The sequence below is a fragment of the Micromys minutus genome, assembly GCF_963924665.1.
Source record: "Micromys minutus genome assembly, chromosome: 5".
In the NCBI taxonomy this organism is placed as follows: Eukaryota; Metazoa; Chordata; class Mammalia; order Rodentia; family Muridae; genus Micromys; species Micromys minutus.
The window spans coordinates 56,597,512-56,620,015 of record NC_137974.1 but is presented as its reverse complement, the minus strand read 5'-3'; the positions used below and the strand labels follow the sequence as shown (position 1 = coordinate 56,620,015).

The window sequence follows — 22,504 nt, the reverse complement described above, 5'->3', positions numbered from 1 at the left end:
GTAATATCTCTTCCCATCTACAGTGATGGTAACCCCTCAGCCTCAGTGGTGTTTGGAAGCTCACTGATGCTGCGGGAAGACAGTAAATGAGGCAAGGACAGGTAGCCCATCCAGGGCAGAATGTGCCCATGGGGCCTCGTTTGCTGGGTGGGACCGTTTTAATCATCAACTTCACACAACCTAGAATCAATCTCTTGAGAGTTCCGATGAGGGACCCTCTAGAGTGCCCGTAAGGGATGGTCTTGATTACATTAATTGACAGGTGTGTGGGGGTGGGACTTAGCCTGAAAATGAGCTTCCTGGTGGCCACACTCCCTGTACTGTGTTAAGAGGAGAGAAGACAAGCGACCCTGGTCATGCATGCATTCATTTTCTCTGTTCTTGGATGTGATGTGCCTAGCCACCTTGAGTTCCTGCCTTGATTTCCCTGCAATGAACATAACCTGGGCTTATGAGCCTAATTAAACCCTCCCTGCCCTAAACTACTCTGTGCCAGGGTACTTTATCACAGCAACAGAAATTAGGGCATGGAGTGACTTTGGACTAGTTAGACACTCTCTCAAAGCCTTATTTTTTTTTCTCTCATTTGCAAATGGATTAATAATAGCAGCTGTCCCATGGGTATGAGGGGGCAGCCTTGGATAAGCACTTCGCATCCCGGTGGGCAGGGTGAGGTGGGCAGGGTGGCTCATTTGGTAAATGCTTGAGAAGTCCCGGAGTTTGAACTTCAACACCCACCCCTGGGACCTGCTGGTTAGCCAGTATGCTGCAGAGACTGTCTCAGAGGTGGTGAGGACTCTGAGGCTCTCTTGGGGATGACATGTGAGGTTATGTCTTCATATGCATATGCTCATACGTACACACAGATATGCATGCATGTGCACACACACACACACACACACATGAAAGAACAAAAGAAGTACTCGGTATCTGCTGAATGGATGGGGAAGCAGACTCCTGGGAGGTGAGGAAGTAAAGAAGCATCTTTCCTCTCTCAGAGCCCAACACAGCAGCTCGCTTTTAACAGGGGTTAGGCAAGCTAAGGAAGTGACCTTCAGATCACCATCCCAGCCCCCAGCTGGAAAGTCCCCCCTGAGTTGTCTCCCTGAGAAAGTCTCCCTGAGTGTCTCCTCCAGAGACACCCAACTCCTCCTGTCCTGCTGGGGTTCATGAGGCACTTCCCAACTGGTTCCTGTTCCACAGCTCATAGCTCCCTATCAGGCCGGCATGGAGAGGGTTGCTGGAGACCCAGAACATCCTTGGGGATACCCCTTATCCTGTGCCACCTAGTCTGACAGCCCTGGACTGCCCCCACTCCCTCCTGCTGCCTTTCCAGACTGTGCGCTCCGCCCTCAGCCACACCCCCTCGCCAGCTCCCGACTTGGAGGATCTCAGCAGTGCTTAGATGGCTCCGGGGAGCCTGACCGTCATGGCTGCACAGCTGTCTGGCACCTTGAACTTTTTTCGAAACCCTTTCCAAACATCAGCTTTAAAAAGAAAACCCAAGCACGGATAAGTTGTCTCAGCTCTGGACCCTCTTCCAGGCCCACGCTCAGGTCTGCGTCCTTAGAGCACCCTGAGTCTACCTCTCTCCTCCTATATCGTCCAGGGCCCCTAGAGCTCCAGAGGGCTCAGGATCAACACTGCACAGTGCCCACCCCAATTCCCCCTTACATAAACTTCCTTTCAGAGCCTGGTTTAATCTTCTCCCCGTCCCCTGCCCTCCCCTGCCCCCCCCCACAGCAGGGAGGGGACGGGGAGGGGGGGGATGCTGGGAGGAAGGCAGTTTGCCAGGATAGTGGCCCACTGAGACCCAGACTGCAATTCTCCCAAGTTCTTTGTGACACAAAAGGTAAACAGAAGGCCAGGCTTCCCCACCCGCTCCCGCTCCCCCTCCCCCTCCAGCCAGCCAGATGGGCTGACAGGCTGGAGGGGGAGGGGGAAGGGAAAAAAAGGGCAGATTGTGCAAAGGAAAACAGAAGAGACAGAGAGATGTCAAGAGACAGGAAACGGGGAGAGACTGGGAGAGATGGGGGAGGGGAGACCTAGTGATTCTTCAACTGAGAAACCAGAGCAGGGCCTAGGCTCAGTTTAGGGACAGGGTAACACGTGGGGAGGAAGGAGGAGCGCCTGAGAGCCAGTAGGAGGAACCCCAAGTGAGTCAGGTCCAGAGAGGTGCAGACAAAGAAGCTAGGCAGACGCAGCCCTGGCCGACCAGGAGACAGGAGAGGTGTCAGTGTCTCCACCCCACCCTGCAATGACTACTTCTTTCGGGAGCATGGAGCTTGGAGAGTCGGGCCCTCTCCGAGTGGTCTTTGACAGCCCCCACCCTGCCAAGAATAACCCCCCCTAGCCCTGTCCCCCTTCCCACTCCTGCCTAGTATGGGTGGGTCCCCCCTCCTCACCTGCACTGCAGAGGCCGACTGTTTACCGTCATTGTTCCCTGGGGAGTTCAGGCTGGAGGCTTGCTGCAACAGGAACTGCCGGGCCACCTGGAGAGCCTGTAAGACAGGGGTTGAGTCAGTGAGAGGCCCCAGCAAGGCCTTCAGAAGAGGCTGGGATCAGGGATGAGTACACGGAAGCGGGGTAGGGGCTGGGGGGATGATGGGGGTGGGCTCCGGGCGGGAAGGAGGATGGCAGAAGGGAGTGAGGAAGGGCCACAGGTCCTTCTGATAAGGATGGGGCTGGGAGTCACCGAGAACAGGACAGTACAGCCTTCAAGGACTGACCCCGGGCTCTGAGAGTCCATTGGTTTTCAATTAAGACAACAAATGAAAGGGTCAAGGGTCAAAAGGACTCCAGGTAGAAGGGCAGGAGGATGAGCTCAGGGCAGAATAGTAGCTGGTTTTTGGTGATCATCCACATGACTGGGGCTTTACAGATCTCTCCCTATCTATCTAGCCATCTATTTAGCTCTTTATTTATTTCTGAGAAAGGCTGCGGCTGCTCTGGAACTCAGTATGTTCGAAACCAGGCTGGCCTTGAACTCAGAAATCTGCAGACATCACTCTGGGATGCAGGCAAACCCTTGAGCTCCCTGGATAAAGCCCTGAGGTAGCTCGTTAGTCTCCTCTCCCAGAGGAGGCAGCTAAATCCCTAGGAGGCTAAGGAAGTAACTTGTCCCAAGATCGGCTGATCAGTCCAGAAAGTCAGACTTAAGGAGGGGAGAGGGTGGGTGTCGATCAAGGAGCTGGGGGTTGGGGAGCAGGACTAGCCCCTAGTCCTGCAGCTAGGGAGCACGGGGGTGGGGGAGGGGAAGGGTCATTGGCCCCAAGGAAACTGGTCATATTTGAAGGCTGTGTCTAAATGATTACTCACATGGGTGCCTGGGCTTGGTGGCCACAGTGACAAAGGACAGAGCCAAGGGGGCCATAGAATGTGTATAGGGATGCAGCTGGAGATAGGTGGGGAGTGTTAAGTCTGGCCTGAAACTGAAGGGTCGAGACCCAAGGAGTATGGATCTGGGCCAGGAATATGGGCCCAGCCAAGACCTTGTCCCTAAGACCTGGAAGTGGAGGTGGTGACAGTCCAGTCAGCTCCAGGTTTCTTAAAGGTCTCCTAGAGAGCTGAAGGACAGGTATCCAGGCTCTGGCACCAGGCAGATAAGGGCTGTAATCCCCGCTCCTTAGTTCGATGGCTGTGACCTTGGGTAAGTCAACCCATGTCTCAGTGGTTACGTCTCTTTATCCATAAAACTGGGACACTACCCACTTCAGGATCACTCAGAGGGATTAAAAGACCAACGCTCGCTGCCTCGCTGCCGCCTCCTTGGCATTCTGGAGGTCTGTACCCTTTTCTTCTCAGTAGTTCCCAGGTGGCTCCCCACTTAGCCACCCCCATCAGCTCCACACTTGTTAGCTGAAGGTGCCCAACTTGTGGCTGGTTCTCACAATGGCACACACACCTGTTTCTTTCTCACTTGGGCCCCATTCTTCTACCCCAGAATCTTTTAGGATAAAACTCCTTTCCCACCCCCCCCCCCCCCCCGCCGCACCCTCTCTCCAGTGCTTCCTCCCCCCAGATGATCAAGCCCAGGGCCTCCTACACATAGCTCTCCTAGTGAGCTACACCCCCAGCTCCGGCAGTACCAGGGATGTGTGTGGTGGACACTCACAGCTCAGCAAACACCCTCTGAGCACCCAGTGTGTACCCAGTATAACTATATATATATGCAATCTACCTGCGTGGCCCTTCCCAATGTTGACTGGCCCAGCTTCCTGGGGTTTCAGTCTAGTTTACCTTAGGACACTATCTAAATACACACTGGCGTATCTATTGGAACGTGTGCCCCTTGGCAGCTCTGGACCCTGACCACCCCAGCTCTTCCCTGCCCTAATGTTCCAGGCTTCCAGGCGGAGTCTGCATCTCCTTCCTAAAAGGTCTTCAGAAAGGAAACCTGACCTTCCTGGGTCAAGAGACTGAGATTATAGGAAGAGAAGCTGGCAAGGAGAGGAGAGGAGGTAGCCTAGGGTCTCTCAGGAAGGTATCCTGCCTCTGTTGTCTAGCTTTTATTGGCCTCCATGTTTAACCTAACATAATGATCCTTACCCTCTGAAGTTGGAGAGCGCATGGAAGGCAGCCAGCTTCAGTTGTGGGAATGGGGGTTGACCCCAGAGCTGACTAGCACAGGGGATTCAAAAGAGACACTGGCCAGTGGGACGAGGACAAACCCCCGATATATGTGGGGGGGCAGCAGCAGAGGGATTTCTGGGGAAGTGGGGGGAATGAGGAGTGGGGGAAGAGCTTGCCCGGTCTCTGGGGCTGCAGAGTAGCCAGGGGTGTTGAATTCATTCCTCCCTCACCCACTCTCTTACTTTGTGGTTCCCTGGAGCACGAAATTACAAGATTTACAGGACGAGGGCAATGACAGCCCTACAATCTCATTTTTTGGAGGCAGCAGACCCTCCTCTCCCCACCCCATAAGCTTCCTTTCCCTCTCTCTCCCCTGCCCTAGGCATCTCCCTCTTGGGCCGGACTCTTCCTACCCTACCAGACAGAGTTGTCGGTTCCTTGCCTCCCTTCTCTTTCCCACCTTCATTAGCATGAGTGCCTACTGTGTGCTAGGTCATGCTAGGTGGTAGGGCCTCCTGGCCCCACATGGAAGGACGACATGTGCTCTGGAGCTCTAAGCAGGCCTCCCAGAGAAGTCCTGGAGGGCCAGCTCATCAAGGGGACGAGGAGAAAGAGGTGTTCCTACAGCGTGACAGCACACAGGAAGTGACACACAGCAGGGGCAGAGGGGGCTGGAAATAACTAGGCAGAAAGCTAAACTGTGCTGGGGAGGCAGGAGGAAAGACTGCAGAAGGACTCAGGGCACCAGAAACCAGGCATCGCATCCCCAGACGCGCCTCGGTCACCCACTCGATCATTCTCTCATCCATTTACTAACTCACTCTCCTCTCCCCCCATGTGCAGGTCTGGGCCCAATGATGGGAAGCCGACGATGGACAAAGTTTGTTTCCTTTCTCATGCTTGTCTAGAAGCAGCCTTGACCCAGCTGGAACCTAATCCCACCTAAAGAATACACTGTGGGTGCCGATGATGTGTGTGGGCAGATTCCAGGGCTATGGTCTGGACTCCCTTCCTTGGATGGCTATGACATGTCACACACTGCTCAGTGGGCAATGACTCCTGTTTGGGCTCTACTCTATGCCATGAGCTTTGCTGTCCACACTTCTAGGCCCTGGCTGAGAATGGTGCTCTGGGAGCCCTGGGCTTTCCTCCAACCCTGGGCTGACTTTCTGTATACTGCTTGCCTAAGGGACCAGGCAAGTCTAAGACACTGAAGTTTCATTTGAGTTTTATTTACCCATCCATCAGTAGACACTAAGTGTCAAGGTCTTTCCTGGCCCTGTCACTGAGAGTTAAATAAACTATTGGACCCACAGTCTCTGAGAGATATGGAAGCTACAGGCCCTAACCTAACTAACAGCCAGGCTCACCTATTTTAATGATGCTGACCAGACTGGAGCCACCTATTGTGTGTTTGTGTGTGTGTGTGCACCTATGCATGTAAATGTGTGCGTGTATGTGTGTGCGTGTGTTTATGTACGTAGGGATCACAGGATAACTTTGTGGAGTCCGTTTTCCCCTTTCTCCTTTACATGGATTCTGGGGTCTGAACTCGGGTCACCTTTACAAAGCACACCCTTTACCGACTACGTCACCTCGCTGCCAAGGTGAGGTCCAAGTTTCTAGTACTCTGAACAGGCAAGAGGGTGAAGCAGGCTGAGGTGGGGAAAGAGACGCAGAGTTTCTTCAGCACGGCCCCTGAGAGAGAAAGCTGTTCAGATGCCCAACACGGGACAAGCCACCAGGGAAATCTTTCTGGATTTGTTTCTGTCTTTTTGACCAGGCTAGCCTCAAACACAGAAACCAGGCTGCCTCTGACTCCTGAGTGCTGGGATTAAAGGCCTGTGTCATCAGGGAAATCTTGAGGGATAAGAAGGCAAAGAAGGTTGATGAGACTGAAAATTAGGGAGCAACCCTGCCCTCCCCAACCCCCTTTTTCTCTTCCCAGTCTTCGAACTGAAAAGCAAACATGGACTGAGAATGCAGTGTACTGTCTACACTTAAAAGTAGTAGACTGTCTGGCCTGTATGCACAAAGCTCTTGTCATGAAACAGGATGAAACCTGTTTCATCTCCAGTCACATAAAACCAGTCTAGGTGGCAAGTGCCCAAAATCGCTCGCAGCTCTGGTGGTAGAGGCACAAGGCCATGCTGATGGTGATCGTGGTAAAGGTGGTGGTGATGGTGAGGGTGGCACACACCTCTAATCCCAGCACTTGGGAGGCAGAGGCAGGTGGATCTCTGAGTTCTGGGGCTAGCATGATCTACAGAGAAAATTCCAGAACAGCTAAAACCAAAGAAGAGGTGGAAGAAGGAGGCTGAGGAGGAGAAGCAGAAAGTAAGTTCAGGGTCATCCTTAAATACATAGTAAGTTTGAGGCTAGCCTAACCTATATGAGACCTACTTTCAAAACAAAACAAAACAAAAACAAAAAACCAACACACTATGCTATGTTTTGTGGGACATGGCTATCTTCCTCTAGGGGAGGGCTGTATTTTTCACTCAGCACACAGACCCTGGCAAAAGGGATGAGACAGAGACTTCTCCCCTGCCCCTTTATGTTGAGCAGCCTTAGCAAAGCCTGACCCTCAGGCTGTTCCTCTGAAAAGCTAACTCTCCTTCACATGGAACCTGAGTAGAAACACATGGGACAACACACAAGGACTTAGCTCAGCACCTGCACGTAGAACCGGAAGTATTCCCATTATTACCAGGCTTGCACAGTACCACCTGAATGAAGGTTTGGCTCGCTTCGCCTTTCCTGGCTCACAACCTCCTGTAACCCCTCAAGCCCCTCCTGCTCCCCCAAGTCATCAGCAGGAACTCCACAAGCATCTATGGCAGATGGATGGAATCAAAGCATGCAGCAAGGGTCTGGACCAGGGCCGAAGCTGTGGGCTGAGAACAGGGTTGGCTTCATTGAAAAGAACAAGTCTTGGGGCTGGAGACATGGCTCAGGGGTTAAGAGCACTGGATGCCCTGCCAGAGGACTGGGGTTCCATTCCCAGCACCCATATTGCAGCTCTCAACCGTTTGTAACTTCTGTTCCAGGAAATCCATCTCCCTCATACATGCAGGCAAAACATCAGCTTACATAAAACAAAAATAAATAAATTTAAAAAGAGTGAGTCTCAGGAAAGAGGGTTCTCCCACCTCTGGGCTGAGGCTATGTGGTTAAAGATGGGTAAAGAGATGTTCAGTCTTTTGTCAGGTTGAGAACCCCAGTTTGTGTTGGCCCCTCCCCATCCCTCCGTGTGTGTGTGTGTGTGTGTGTGTGTGTGTGTGTGTGTGTGTGTGTGTGTGTACACCCAGGGATATGCCAGAAGAATACACTGTTTTATCCTCTACCTCGGAGTCTTGAGTGTTGGAGGGCATCCACCCAAGTGGGGTCCAAATGGTTGATTATAACCCAATGACATGGTCTGAATATAACCCAATAAATAGGTTAACTAGGAACATGGAGAGGCCAGAAAGGGGCTCAGGGCTCACCCAGAGACACACTGACACAAGGAGGAACGACATCTACCAGACATGACATGGGTGTTGGGAGACTTCACACCAGCAAACTATGATCACCGGAGGTTCTGAGGGCAGCCTTAAAGAGCAAATGGCACACTTTCTCGCATGCCTCTGGAAATACTTGACAAAACTGGAATTCAGCCCCATCCATATTGTGTTGATAATTATGTGGGCTTCAGGATCAAATGCATTACTAAGAATGAAGGGCAAGCACTGTTAGCCCCTGAGTCACCACACTGGTCTGGTGCTGATTACTAATGTCTGGGGGCAGGCTGGATTTAGGTAAAGGGGAGCCCAGAAGGACTCTAAGGATGCTCACACCTGCCCCCACCCCCTTCATCCCATATTCAAGAAGCATTCTTAAGCTTTCAGCTTCAGGTCCATGACAACTCACTCACTGAATACTGTCCCAAGAATACTGTCAAGTTCAGGGGACAATCCTAACTACCCGAGCTACCTAGTTTAGTGGGCAGATCGACTACCAGACAGACAAATCCTGAGGCAGCTAAGCCCTATGCTGACAAAGAGCAGCAACATAAAGCCTTCCATGGAGACTTCAGGGGAGATTCCTCACCATAGAGGCCACTAGTCCTTCCCAGGGAGACAATTCAAGGCGGGTGCAAAGGCCCCGGGGTAGAAAAAGCAAAACATGAGGCCTACACGTGCTAGTCTGAATGTGGAGGCCAATGGTCAGCACTGGGCATCTTCCTCAATAGTGCACCCTTTGTTTTTTAAAAGATTTATTATTTTTTTTAAATCTATATGAGTACACTGTCACTGTCTTCAGACACACCAGAAGAGGGCATCAGATCCCATTACAGATGGTTGTGAGCCACCATGTGGTTGCTGGGATTTGAAGTCAGGACCTCTGTAAGAACAGTCAGTGCTCTTAACCGCTGAGCCATCTCTCCACCCCCCACCCCCTGATTTTTGAGACAGTGTCTCTCATGAGTCTCTGAGCCAGCTGGCCAACTAACTGCCAGTCTCCGCCTTTTCAGCACTAAGATTCCAGACCTTTTAAATGGGCACAGGGACTAGAGCTCAAGATCTTCATGCTTTTTACCAAGCACTGTACTGAGTCAAGTTCCTGATCTGTTGGGTTTTATCTTTAATATAATTTTTAAAACTTAAAAAGATTTGTTTATTTATTTATACTGTTGATGTCTTCAGACATACCAAAACAGATCCCATTACAGATGGTTATGAGCCATTCATGTGGTTGCTGGGATTTGAACTCAGGACCTTTGGGAGAGCAGTCAGTGCTCTTAACTACTGAGCCCTCTCTCCAGCCCCTCTTTAATATTTTTTTTTCTTTTAGTGTGTATAGTGTTTTTGTTCATTTTTGTGTTTATGTACCACATGTGTTCCAGAGATCAGAAGAGGGTATCGGATTACAGACAGTTGTGAGTCAACAGGTAGGTGCTGGGAATCAAACCCCAGTCCTCAGGAGACGGTCAGTGCTCTTAAAACACTAAACCATCTCTCTAGCCCCATCTAGTTCTGTTTTTTAAGACAAAAATCTTGCTAGTTGTGGGTTAACCTTAAACAAATGACTTTCCTCCCTTAGCCTCTTGGCACATGCCAGGCAGGTCGGATGAAGGTTACCTCATTCTACACCCAGAGGTGGGGGGGGGCATCCTCTGGAAGACTTTGAGCAGAAAGTGATACCTAACCTCCAGCTCGTAAGCAGCAGGCGTCTAATAAGCATTCCTACACACTCATCCACTCCTCAAAACTCTTTTTGGACAGAATGAGGGGGGGGCAGGGAAAGGGGGTCAGAGGCCTGAGGTCACTGTCAAGCACCACAGAGAAAACTAACCTTAGGAAAAGACCCAGGTTCTTGACTAGTAACGGTTTATCCTCCAATGAGGAGACATAAAGAGGAAGTTACACTTGAAGGGGGAGGCAAAAATTGTGTGGTGGGGGAAGACTATAAAACCCCCAAAGTGATTCTACTTTTCTTCCCTTGGATCTTTCTCTCTCTCTATTTTTTTTTTTTTTTAAAGAAAGCTTTTTGGAAAAGGCTGTAAATTTTTTTTTACACCAACCTCGTAAAAATGACATCGGCACATTCTCAAATTAGAACCATTAAAATGAAACCCAGCGAAGCACAGGCAGATGGGCCCTCAGGGGTGGGAGACATCCTGGTACAGTTGCAGGTTCTCCCTGCCGGCTCTACAGAGGGCTCCCGCTTGTCATGAGGAGGGTGGCCTCTGCAGGTGGAGGGCAGCCAAGGGTCTGCAGCACAGAGGGGACTTTGTCCTCGGAAGGCTCTCCTGGCCTCCCTTTCGGGCACCAGCACAGGTGAGCTTCTCACCAGCTTAGCCCCCAGTGACAGCCAGAAACAGCTAACAAGGTGCTGCAGTGTTGGGAGAGGCTGGACGGTGATCCCAGTGTTTGAAGGGATGGTATTCAGCCACTGACAAGGACCAAAAGTGCTGAGGTGCTTCGTAGTCAGGTCCTGTCTTAGCTGTAGAATTCTCTGGAAGCAGGTCTATTCGGCACTGCCTGGCCCCAGCTAATTCTACAGGGGGCTGGGTTTAGACTACAAACTGGCAGATCCCTTCCTTCCCCACGAATCATGTAAGAGCATCTCAGAGCAACACTAGCTCCCATTGAAGGTTTTTAGGGGAGCCCGGTAGGTGGCTAGGATACAACCCTTCCCCCTTCAATGCTACTCTAAGCCCTTTGCCTTCAGGTGAAAAAAGATCCCCCAAATCCTCCTCCAGCCCCTCAGTGAGGAGGAATCCTCTGCCACATGAAAAGGGGGAGGGTCCCTTCCCCAGGCCTCTGGCCCTTCTCTCCTAAAGGGGCAAAAGGGTGACCTTTGACTTACTAATTCAGAAAATGGAAGGGCAGCCTTTCCCCATCTACTTTGTGCTGAGGTACAGTTCCAAAGCGCTCCTCATCCTGGGTAGTATCTCTTTGTATACCCCAGCTCCTTTGGGGAGGAACCCTATCTCCAGCTGGACAAAGAGAAGTTAGTTACAGGGAGCAGAGCCGAAGCAGAGGAATCCAGGGCATGAAGCTGGAGTCCTGAAGACACGGCCCCTGACCAGCAGGAAGCCTTCAGACCTCGGCTGCCTGCCGGTCTGCAGTGGGGCGGGGCTGATTCCCTCTGGAAGCTCCCTTTCCATACAGCCCTAAGTAGCTTGGGCAGAAGAGGGCCAGATGGAGGAAAGACTCTTTCTAGTCTTCTTCTCCCCTCCCCCAACCCCCTGATTCCCCAACCCCCATCTCTTTCTCTTTGGAGGGGGTGAGTTAAAAGCCCATTACTGTGCTGAGTCCCCCAACCCTTTTGAATCTCCCTCACAGGATGTGACCAGGGTGGGATTTGGCCCAGTTGCTGTGGCAACTGCAGTGGGAGTTCCCAGACGCTAGGCAACCCTCTGGTGACCCTCCCTGACCTGTCACCCCTGCAACCCAAGGACAATGGGAACGCTGGGGCTGGGGGCCCAGGACGCCTTTCAGCTCGGTGGCCAGAGGCTCTGAATAGCCCCACCCTGCCAGTTCAGCCTTCCTGGCTGCAAGTCCAGCTGGCTGCCAGCAAAACTGGGCCAGTCCCTAAGACCTTCCAAAACCAGGGGCCCACCTCTCACAGCCCAAGCTCAAAGGTGGGTTCTCACAGCACTTTCAGCAGCAAAGGCAAAAAAAACCCATGTCCCTTGCTCAGGGTGACCTCCGACTACATGGTGGCAGATGACCTTGAACTTCTTCCATTTCTGTCTTTACTGTTCAAGTATGGGTGTCGTAGGCCTGTGACTATAGGTGCCTAGTTAATGCTGGGGGTCGAACCCATGGCACTATGTATGTTGGGCAAGCACTCTACCAACTGAGCAACGCCCCCTGCCCTAGTGTTTCTGCTAAAGCATCCAAAAGGTCTGCGGTCCTCCCACACCTTCACAGGATCTCCACAGAGATATGGGGAAAGCCCCAGAGTGACAATTGAGCTTGGCATCCCAGTGGCTCTGTTACTAATAAAGGCTCTGGGAAGGGACTCTGTACAGCCAGAACTGGCCTGGCAGCTACGCTGGGTCACCCCTTCACCTCTGTTTAAACAAGGTCACAGCCTGCAGTTACATGAAAACAGGAGCATCAGCTCTGTTCTGTGTTCTGAAGTGACACGGCAGCCTAAGGTCCTGTCACTGCCGGCCGGCTGTCTGACCAGTCCTGTCTGGCTGTCTCTCAACTCATTACTCCTGAAGGCCAGAGATAAATTTGTTTACCCACAGCAGACAGACAGGGACCCACAGACAAAGGGATCTGGGCAGGGACATCCTGGAAGGCAAAATGACAAAATGTGACCTGCAGACTTATTCTGTCAAACCTCTGCCTCTAAGCAGGCGCAGAGAGTGGCCACTCAGGGCAGTGGGCAGAGTCCTCCCTGCATTCCTGACACAGGAATTCGTGTAGGCTAGCCTCCAACTCTGTGTACCTGAGGATGGTCCTGAATTTCTCGGTGTCCAGCATCTACGTCACCATGTACCACCATGCTCCACAGGGATGCTTGTGCACCTCTGTGTCTGTGTGTGTGTGTGTGTGTGTGTTCACATGTGTGTGCCAGCACGCTCACCTGTGAGGGTGCATGTGTTGAGGTCAGTGGCTGACAGTGGGATACCTTCCTCAATTGTTTTACCACATTACTGCTTTGAATGTCATCTGTTCATTCCGCAAGGATTATGGACGGATATGCAATGCATTTAAATTGTATCAACCCCGATTCCCACCTCACTGAGACAGTGCCTCTCACTGAACCTGGGGCTTATAGTTTCAACTAGACTAAAAGGCCAGCCATATCAGGGAATTCCTTTTCCTCGCTGTCACCCAAACACACTATGCTGGGATTATAGGTTTGTCCCATGACACCCAACTTTTATGTGGGTGCCAGGGATCCAAGCTCGGGTTCTCATGTGTGCACTGTGTCCACTCAGCCATCCCCGGAGCCCCAAGACCACTTAGGCTTGATCAAGGTCTCATTGAGTAGCCTAGAATATTCTTAAATGTGAGATGCTCTGGCCTCAGCTTTCTGGTGCTGGGATTACTGGCATGTGTAACTATACTTTAAATTTACTTTTGGTTCCTGCATCTATTTTTATATTTATTAGTGTGTATATACATGCACTCCAGTGCTCCAGTGCCCGCTGTGAGCGTGTGGACAACGGCTGGATTTCTTCCACCGTTGAGCTCCTCAGCTAATGACCCAGGAGATCTTGCCTCTTTTTCTTGTTTTAAGAGACCCTTACAGTGAGGCAAGAAGTATCCTTACTCACCAAGCATTCACACATGTGTTTAGCACCTACTATGTGTGAGAAGGTCTTCCTTTGCAGGTAACTGGGTGCTTGTAGTGGGAGCCACAAGGAAGGAGCACTCAGCCAGGAGGGAGTGCTCAGCCCTGAATGAGGCACCTGGAAGCTGTCAATGTTGCCTCTTCTGTGATGTGGGAATGACATGACCCCCTCCCCAGGGAGGGGGAGGGAACTTAATGACATTTAACATAGGGTGAATCCAAAAGCTGTCTTCTGCAGACTTCCTGCTTGTGGCTGAATGGCGGGCAGACCCAACAGAGCAACTTCCTTTTCTCCATCTTGCTCACCCCACCAATAATAACATCATATCAGTGTTGGGGGTGGGGAGGGTCACAGCCCCCATTTGTCTGTTAGAAGTAGGAGAATAACCCTCAGACTATAGTTTCACTTCGATTGAAAATTTCATAGTTTTATAGCCAATGAAACCTTCCTTTTAAAAAAATTTTCACATATTTTCCTTGGGCCCGGGCACTTTGCCCACAGTGAGCCCAAATGGATAAAATGGGCCTCTGCCTGCCTCCAGATTCCCATCCCAGTTCATTTGTGGAGCTGATGCCGGATTTCCCAGGGCTTTGGGATGGTACTTAAAACAAACAAGAACAACTGGACTGTGGAATTGTGACTGGAAGCCAGGGCCAGTGTACAAGGCAGAGCCCAGAAACCTGATCGGCACAGACGGCTCTGTCTCTCCCACCCAAACCTCTCCCCAGCTACACAGAAGCCTGTGTTTATGCCTCGTAGCAAGTGTTCTACTTTGCTTTTGAAAATTACATATTATTTATTTATTTTGTGAGTATCCATGCATGTGTGTATACAGGAGCCACAGTGCGTGTGTGGAGGTTAGGAGCCAGCTTGTTGGAGTCAGTGTGTTCCTTCTACCTTGTGGGTCCTACAGATGGAAATCACGCTGTTGGCCTTGGTGGCAAGCCTCTGAGCCATTTTGCTGGCCCCAAGGTGTTTCTTGTTGTTGTTGTTTTGTTTTGTTTCTTAAAGTTTTCAGTCTAGGTGGCTGTTCTGATCCCCGGCAACGACTGAAATTCTGAATAGTTCTCTTTGCAAAGAGATGCAGTGGGGGCAAAAACAGCCACACAAAACATGTGGCCTCTGGAAACTTCTAGGGGTACATTGTTTTAAGAATTATTTTTTAATTATGTGTATTTTAAATTGAGTGCAGGTTCCTACAAAGGCCAGAAGAGGGCACCAAATCCCTTGAGGGTGGAGTTGGAGATGGTTGAGCTGCATACGTACTGGTACTGTGAATCAAGCCTTAGTCCTCTGCAAGAGCAACAGTGTTGCTAACTGCTGGGTGACCTCTCCAGCCCATGTTTGGTTAGAGACTGTTTGATCCCTTGGTGGCACATGGTGGGAGGAGAGAACTCTCCAAAGCTTCATAAATGCACTGTGGCATGTGAACACCACACACACACACACACACACACACACACTTACTTTCACAAACGTAACATAAAAAATAAGATGCCTGGTTTAGACCTTGACTCTCAGCAGAGGCAGGAACTCTGTGAGTATCATGCCAGCCATAACTACACAGTGAGACCTTGTCTCAAAACGAAACAAACAAGCAGAAACAACCCTCAAAACCCATAAAGATGGAGTGCAATTAAGGCAGGCACCCTAAATCCATCTTTGGCCTCCACACACAGGAACACACATATGCAAGCAACACTCACAGAACCCTTTTGAGTCCTCTCTTCCTGTTCACACCTACTTGAACAAGTGTCACACCTGTCTGCTTCTGGTCCTAAGAACTCAGTATTTTAGTGGCTGAGGTCATACAGCTGATAAAGGTGCCGGCTGAGGACAAGTCCCTTCTGTCCCTGCTTTGAAGCCCTCTGATCAGCTGAAGCACCAGAAGGTTCTTCTCGTGCAAGCCTGAAGCCTCAGGTACTGTGGGGATGTGCTATGGTATAGTTGAGGACCCTGGGTTAGAGAGAAGGCTGGAGGAGGCATGAAGGCCCTGGCTGCACAGCAGAGAAAGATAATATGGGGCACACTGGGCTTCTCCCGCTCTGCTTTCTCAGCTGTGCCCCTAAGGGCTAGGCTACCAGCAACAGTTTAAGAAGCAAAATCAGGTAAGACTCCAAGAATGGGCTGGCTGGGCTGGTTCTTCTCAACTCTTTAAGCATGATCCCTTCCACCCTAACCCCTGGGCAGAGCTGGGATCTAGGGGCCATGTTCATTCATAACTATGTCCTTCACCTAATGCTCCTGCATCTCCGGAGAGGTTAGGCTTTAACTCTTGGAGCCCCGCCCTTCAGGGTGGAGATTATAGGCATAGAAGAGGAAAGGGAACACAGACTGGGTTTAAATACGGACCTAGGCTGGAGAGGTGGCTCAGCAATTAAGAATATTTGCTGTTCAACCAGCAGACTGAAGTTGATTCCCAGCACCCGTATCAGACAGCTCATAACCATTAATAACTCCAGCTCCTTGGTACCTGATACTTAGGGCCTTTGCAGGCACTTGAACTCACAAGTGTGCAAAACGCAGACATACACATAAAGACATTCCCGTGTGCACAGCACCTCTCCCAACCCCACTAATATAGCCACTTTCCCAGCCACGTGCCTACAAGAGCCAAGACACCCACACACTCAAAACAGACTTTTAAAGCCTGCTGTCCAGGTGGCTGTCGGTCCTTATGGCTTTGCTGGGACTATTTCAAACTCCAGAAACTTGGGCTCCCACTTAGAGTCCCTCGGGCTCAGGCTAACCATCAGAACAGGAGACACATAGCCTTGGAGGCTGGCCCTTCTCACGGATCGAAAAGCCAGGCTGCTGGCACAGTGACCCAGGCGGTGTGGGATAAAGACCTGGGGAGGTCAGCCTGCTCCTACCTGTTGCTGTTGGAAGTGCAGGAGCTCCGCGGGGCTCATCTCGCCATTGCTGTCAGCTCCGCTGGCCGCTTCCCGGCCTGAGGCGTCCCTGGCCGCAGCCGGGGCCGTGCCTGCGGTCCCGGCCCCACCGCCGCCATCAGCCTGCGCGGAGAGGCTGCCCACGCCGTTCTGACTAGACGGAGCCGACCTGATTGTCTCCGATGCAGATTCCACCATCATTGCCGCTCAGTAGGGACCTGGAGAAGAGACACGGGGGAGGGGCTGAGGCTCGAGAATAAATGGGCAGAGCACGTTCTACCTGGGACTGCAACCGAAAGCTACCCCCCACCCACCTCACCCACTCCCAAACGGGGGTCTCTTCCTCAACCTCCCAGGAGCTCCTCCTGAGACCCTCTTAGTGACATCCCTTCCTTAGGGGCCTGGTTGAGGGGCAGCTAGCAGCATACTGAAGCTGAGGATCCTTCCCTGCAACCTCCCATTTCCTCCTTCTAGTAAGACTAGATGGGGGGAGGGTAGGAGGTGAACCCTTGCCTCTTCCCTCGGGGTCCTAAATCTGTTCCGTCTCTCCCTGTAGCTGGGGCCTAACAAATCTCTTCCTTTTCCACCAGTAAATGGCCCTTGCCTTCGTTCCTACATAGATACGGAGTTCCCTGGGGGCAGGAACTGCTTTCCCCAGGTCACAGAAGGTCCTAAACAACTCAGGAAACCAGCTGTCCTAAGCCCCTGCTCTCACCTACAGAAGGGATCCTGGCCTCACTACTCACAAGTCTCAAGTCCTTAGCCCAGCTACCAAAGTAGCTGCTGTATCTTATTTCTTACTACCTATAGCCCAGGAGTCCTCCTCACCAGCGCAGTGAGGTGTGTACTTGACACCCATTTCACTGATGGGAAAACAGAGGCTGAGGGTACAGACTTAGGTAAAGGCTTAGCATGTGGATTTCCTAGATCCAAGCTCCACCCCATTCAAGGATAGAGCACGTGGGGCTTTGGCTTCCATTCCCAGACTATGTAAATGGGGTGGGGTGGGGAGAAAGAAGGAAGGAAGGAAAAAACCTGTCCCGTGTATAATCTCAGTTTGGGAGGTGAGGTAGGAGGAGTTCCAGGCCAACCTGAGCACTGGGAGAATGTGCCTCAGAAACAGAAATACAGGGCTGAAGAGGTCAGGAGTGCTTGCTTTCAGCTCCCACAGAGGAGTGCTCATAACTGCCTGCAACTCCAGCTTCAGGAACCTGACAACCTCTTCTGGCCTCCTCAGACATCCTCACAAACAAGCAACTACAAACCACACACACACACACACACACACACACACACACACACACACACAATCTGAAAACTAAAAACCCCAAATGAACAAGTCAATTAAAAGCCATACCTTTACCCAAATCATGAGGGTCAAGGCAAGAGGTCAGTTCCCCTTCCTTAGACACGGGTAAGATGGGGCAGATGTAAATTCTCCAGAAAGGTGTGTTTGGAGCAGAAAACAGAGGGAGGGGCAGGGATGACGAAGTTCCCTTCCCTTCCTTGTAGAAGTCCAGCCTCTCACCAGTGACAAACAGACCTCAGAGGGGGACATGAGCAAGCGTTAGCCTTTGACCCCAGGTGCATGCCTGCAGAGGAAGCACAATCCTGACTCTACAGGACTTGCTTCAGCTACGCCCTCACCAGCACTCACTAGTCACATATACACACTCACTCACACACCCCCCACAGACACACTCACACACACTCATCCACAGACACACACTCACTCACACACCCCACACTCATACTCACCCACAGACACACTCACACACACTACACCCCACACTCACACACCACACCCACTTATACTCACCTAGACATACACACACTCACACACCCCACTCACACACACACTCATCCACAGACACACACTCACACACACCATACCCACTTACACACACACTTACACTCACCCACAGACACACACACACACACACACACACACACATACACGGATGGGCACACAAACAAAAAGCACTTCTCAGATTCTAGAGTTTACTACCCCATGAATCACCTAAAGGGAACAGTTGGTACCCGCTATGAATTGTTGTTTAATGCATGTCTCAAACTCCCTAAATCTCTGTTTGTCTGTCAAAGGTACTTAGTCCTAGTCTCTTGGAGTTCTTTCAAGACAATCAAAGCACCTGCCTAAGGAACATCCCTCCCCCACCCTCCCCAGACATTCTCTATCTACATAATTTTGAGGACAGAGATGATGAGTTCAGAGAAGTTAAAGATTTGTCTGATGTCACAAGCCACTGTCTCTCTCAGCCAACAGGATGAGGCCCTTCAAGTTAGGGAAATTGTAGGGAAGAGCTGAATTACTCCTCTTCCCAGGGTGAAGGCTCCGAGTGGCATCTGCCTCTCATCCCTACAGTTAAGCCTTTCTCCTCCTCCTCTGGACCACAGCTCAGTCTTTATCCCTGCTGGAAGCAGGGTGGGAGGGTCCTGGGGGGTGAAGAGAGGCCACACCACTGCCCTGGAGGTCTCCGTGTTGGACTCTGGATTATCTCTTGTAGGGCTGGGAGAGGGATCCACACATTGCCTTAGTCTCCTCCCTGTGTTCTCTCATCAGTGGCTCCCCGCTCCTGAGTTCTGAGAGGAGCTAGAGCAGGGTTAGGGTGTGGGGGCGATGGTTTGGAAGAGATTAAGCACTCGGTTCTAAGCCTTTAATGGTGGTGTTAGCCTCAGGGCTAGTAGCGGCCAAATGATGGATGGGGTGGGCTCTGGCCTCCACCCACCACAGCACAGGCCTTCAGCCCCCTCCCCTGAAACCACCCACCCTGCAAACTGCAGGAGCAACTTCCCCTACGCAGCTGGGCATGAGGAAGCAGGAAGACAGCAGGGAGCCCACTGCCCACTCAGGTCTCCGATCCTCCAATTCCAGCCCTGCTGGGGTAGAGAGCAGCTAGCTGCCAGCTCGGAATCCCAGACGAGCTGCTCTGAGATCTGAGAACTCCTGGGCCCCAGGGGACAAAGACTAGAGCCTCAGGGGTGTAAGCACACAGAGGAGAAAGCAAAGAGAATCTGGCAGCTTCTTCCCCCAGGGAAGGGAAAGTGGTCCCCTTCCAACCCTCACAGCAACACGAGTTGTAGCTCACTCGGACAGCAAGTTTTGAAAAGGGAGAATGAAAGAGAGGAAGTCAGCAGACATGTCCCCTCCATCCCGTAGTTTCTGGGGGGGGGGGGGGAAATAGCAAAACCAAGTGAACAACATAATTGTGGCCATGTACCATGTAATAATAGCTATTCAAGGGCCGATCACTCGAATTGAACAGGGTGAAGCAAACCTCTCATTTGCATGCTTGAGATTATATGCATTTGAAAAGTCATTTCTGCAGGGTGGATGAATAGCAGCCATGCCTTATGGAGTGCTCTGCCCTCTCCTGGGGCCTTTGCCCACTGACACACACACACACACACACACACACACACACACACACCTAATCTACCTCCTTCCAGGTTTCCACCCACCACAAGCACCAGCCCCTCAAACTTGCATGGCAGGAACTTCCAGGCCCTCTAGGAAACCTCACCTTTGCCCCGGGACACCTGCCCTTCAAGGCTGAAAGCATGCCAACAGCCAACAGCCTCAGGGTTCCTACCCACCTCTCTGAAGGATGAAGAAGATGGGGAGTTGACTGTTCTGTGTCTGGGGCCCAGCCAGCTAGAGGGTTCAGTGGGATGGGGTGCTGGCATGTGCTTTGTTCCAGTGCCTGGTAACTAGGAGGCATGTGAGGGCAAATCACTAGGAAAGATGTCAGCCTAAACTGTCACAAATTAGCTAAGAGCCCTTTGCCTCTCTACATCTCTGGACCTCAGTTTCCCTTCTCTCCATGAGAAAGTAGTGTCAGAAGCTTCTAAGATTTGGGGGGAGGGTGGCAAAAGTCCTGAGGGCAATTGGTGGATAGGAAGCCACCGTGGTGTTTGGGTGTTGCTGGGAGCCATCAGGATGCCACTAGATGCACAGCTGTAGTCCCTTATCCTAAAGGCTCCGCCCAGCATGGATCCAAGTTGGTTGCTCTGGGCAACCCTTCATTCCTACACTCCCACCTTACTGACTTCACACATCCCTGTTCCCTCTAAATACAGTCACCCCTTCATAACTCACCATTTGCAGCTGGAGAGGGTACAAGCTGAGACTAAACCATTTAGCCCCAGTTGTGTGGTCCTGGGCAAGTCACTAGGCTATCCTCATATAATAATCACCCCACCCCAAAACTTGGTGTGTGCTACTGAAATCTCAGCACCGAAATAAGGGTTGGCAAGGAGGATCAGGAGTTCGAGTCCAACCTCAGCTGAACGGTAAGTGAGCAGCCAACAGTCCCTGCCTTTCCCTCCCTCCAATAGCCAATAAGGAGTGGACAGCAAACCTTTTCAAATTTCCCTAAAGTTTGCTAAGACGAGGCTTCTCTTACCCCAGCATTTCTGGGCCACTCTCCCACCACACGATGTGGGCAGTGGAAGACAAGATGGTGTGTGGAGATGGATAAGGCGTGATCCAGGATTTGGAGGAGGTCCCAGAGTCTCCCATTCTTCAGATTCCCTTGGTAAAGTCCGGCCACTTAAGGAGCCATGGCCAGGCCGGGGCTCCCGCAGGCATCATCCGAAAAAAGTTAGGTCAGAGCCACTTCTTCCACTTTGGGGAGCCCTGTGGCCATCTGAGGCTCCCACTTTCCCTAAGGCTTTTGCCTCTAAGACACACCCCAGCGGGAACGAAGGCAGCAACGCCTTCTCTGAACTAGCCAGGGACCGCCCTGTCCCCTCCCTGCCGGAAGTGACGAGTTGCACCTAGCTAAGGGCCAAAAGGGCACTCCGGGCCAGGGGTGCTTTGAGGAGGAGAGGAAAAGACACTAGAGCCCCACACGTGGACAAACCTTTTGTGCCTTTTCGCGGGCCCATATGGCGTGGGGAGTATTAATTACCATCGCATTTTAATTAACAGTCGCTTAATCTGAGCCGTAACATTTGCCACGACACCCTGCGCCTCGCCGCGAACCCGCGCCGCCCGCCCTGCCAACTCATCAATTAATTTTTATTGACGTTTTCGTCCCCCAAACAGGCACAATACCAGGGTTTTCCAATTAACACCTTCGCGATCTCTAATTAGTGCAATTAACAGACTGATGGATGCCCGGAGTTTACCCGCGGGGGAGGGAGGGAGGGAGGGGACCGCGCAGCTTCAGCACGCTCTCGGGGCGCACTCCGTGGGGGAAGCAGCAAGCGCACCGGCAGCTGGCGAGGGGGCAGATGGGGGCGTGGCCACGGGTCACCTGTACCCAGAGTCCTGGTGGTCACGCCCCCCCCAGCAGAACGTGGCCCTGCGGAGAGCCTGACAGTATAGCCGCAGCCCGGTCGGTCACTTGCTGGACGCACTTGGGAAGATAACTATGAATGTCGTCTACTTAAAACTCCAAAAGGAGAGGAGGAAACGGAATGCCAAGGGGACAGATAGAAAGTCCCAAAACCTAATACCACAGAGAAGGAGCCCAGGAATAAACCACAACTTCAGCATACTTCTACTGAGCTCCATCCAAGAGGCTAATTCTATTGGTCTGAAGAGGATGGTCATTTGTATTGCCTAAATGTCCCCAGTCCTGCTGACCTGCTTGTCTGAGGCAGTAGAGCCCCGAGGACCAGAGCAAACTTCAGTGAAGAGATTGCTGGTGGTCCAAACTGATGGTCCACTAAGGTCCTGTATTCACTCGACAAGCACTTAGGGTCCAATTAAGCTAAAAACTTAGATCTAGCCACAAGAACCCAACCGGTCCAAATGGACACAGCTCAGCCTAGGTGACTTGTGGGACCCTGTTTTCCTGAGTGTCTGTCTCTGAAAGTGTGGCCACTTGTGTGGGGGGGGGGATGGAGGGCGTTCTTTCCCTGTGTGTGGCTAGCCAGCTAGGAGTAAGGGCACTACACTAACATTGACACTTCACCCATGGTCTCAAAGAGCATCTAGGCAGTGACGGTGTATCAGGCTGCATGTGTAGAGAGCAGGCCTCAACCTGCAGTGATGGAGCACGTATTCCCAGGAGACAAATGATAAAGACATTTAAATAGCCTCTCTCAGCTGGGATGAATCCTACCCGACCTGAGTATACAGAATAAGTGTGTGTGTGTGTGTGTGTGTGTGTGTGTGTGTTGCTTTTAATCCTCAAGACTTTCATATATACACACAGTGTCTTTTGAGCACATGAAACCCCTTCTTTCGGGGCTCTGCCTTAAATGC

General features: G+C 51.6%; 1 protein-coding gene across 2 annotated transcripts in view; it reads right to left on the bottom strand.

Moving 5' to 3' along the window:
* The window catches only part of FOXP4 (forkhead box P4), a 52,616-nt gene that overhangs the window by 18,012 nt on the left and 12,100 nt on the right, over positions 1-22,504 (bottom strand). For both annotated transcript variants that reach the window (XM_080917286.1, XM_080917287.1), the window contains exons 2-3: positions 16,252-16,487; positions 2,406-2,501 (exon numbers count right to left, since the gene is read on the bottom strand). In XM_080917286.1, the coding sequence (XP_080773412.1) occupies positions 2,406-2,501; positions 16,252-16,470 (315 nt within the window). In that variant the 5' untranslated portion in view covers positions 16,471-16,487. The remainder of the gene's footprint in view (positions 1-2,405; positions 2,502-16,251; positions 16,488-22,504) is intronic.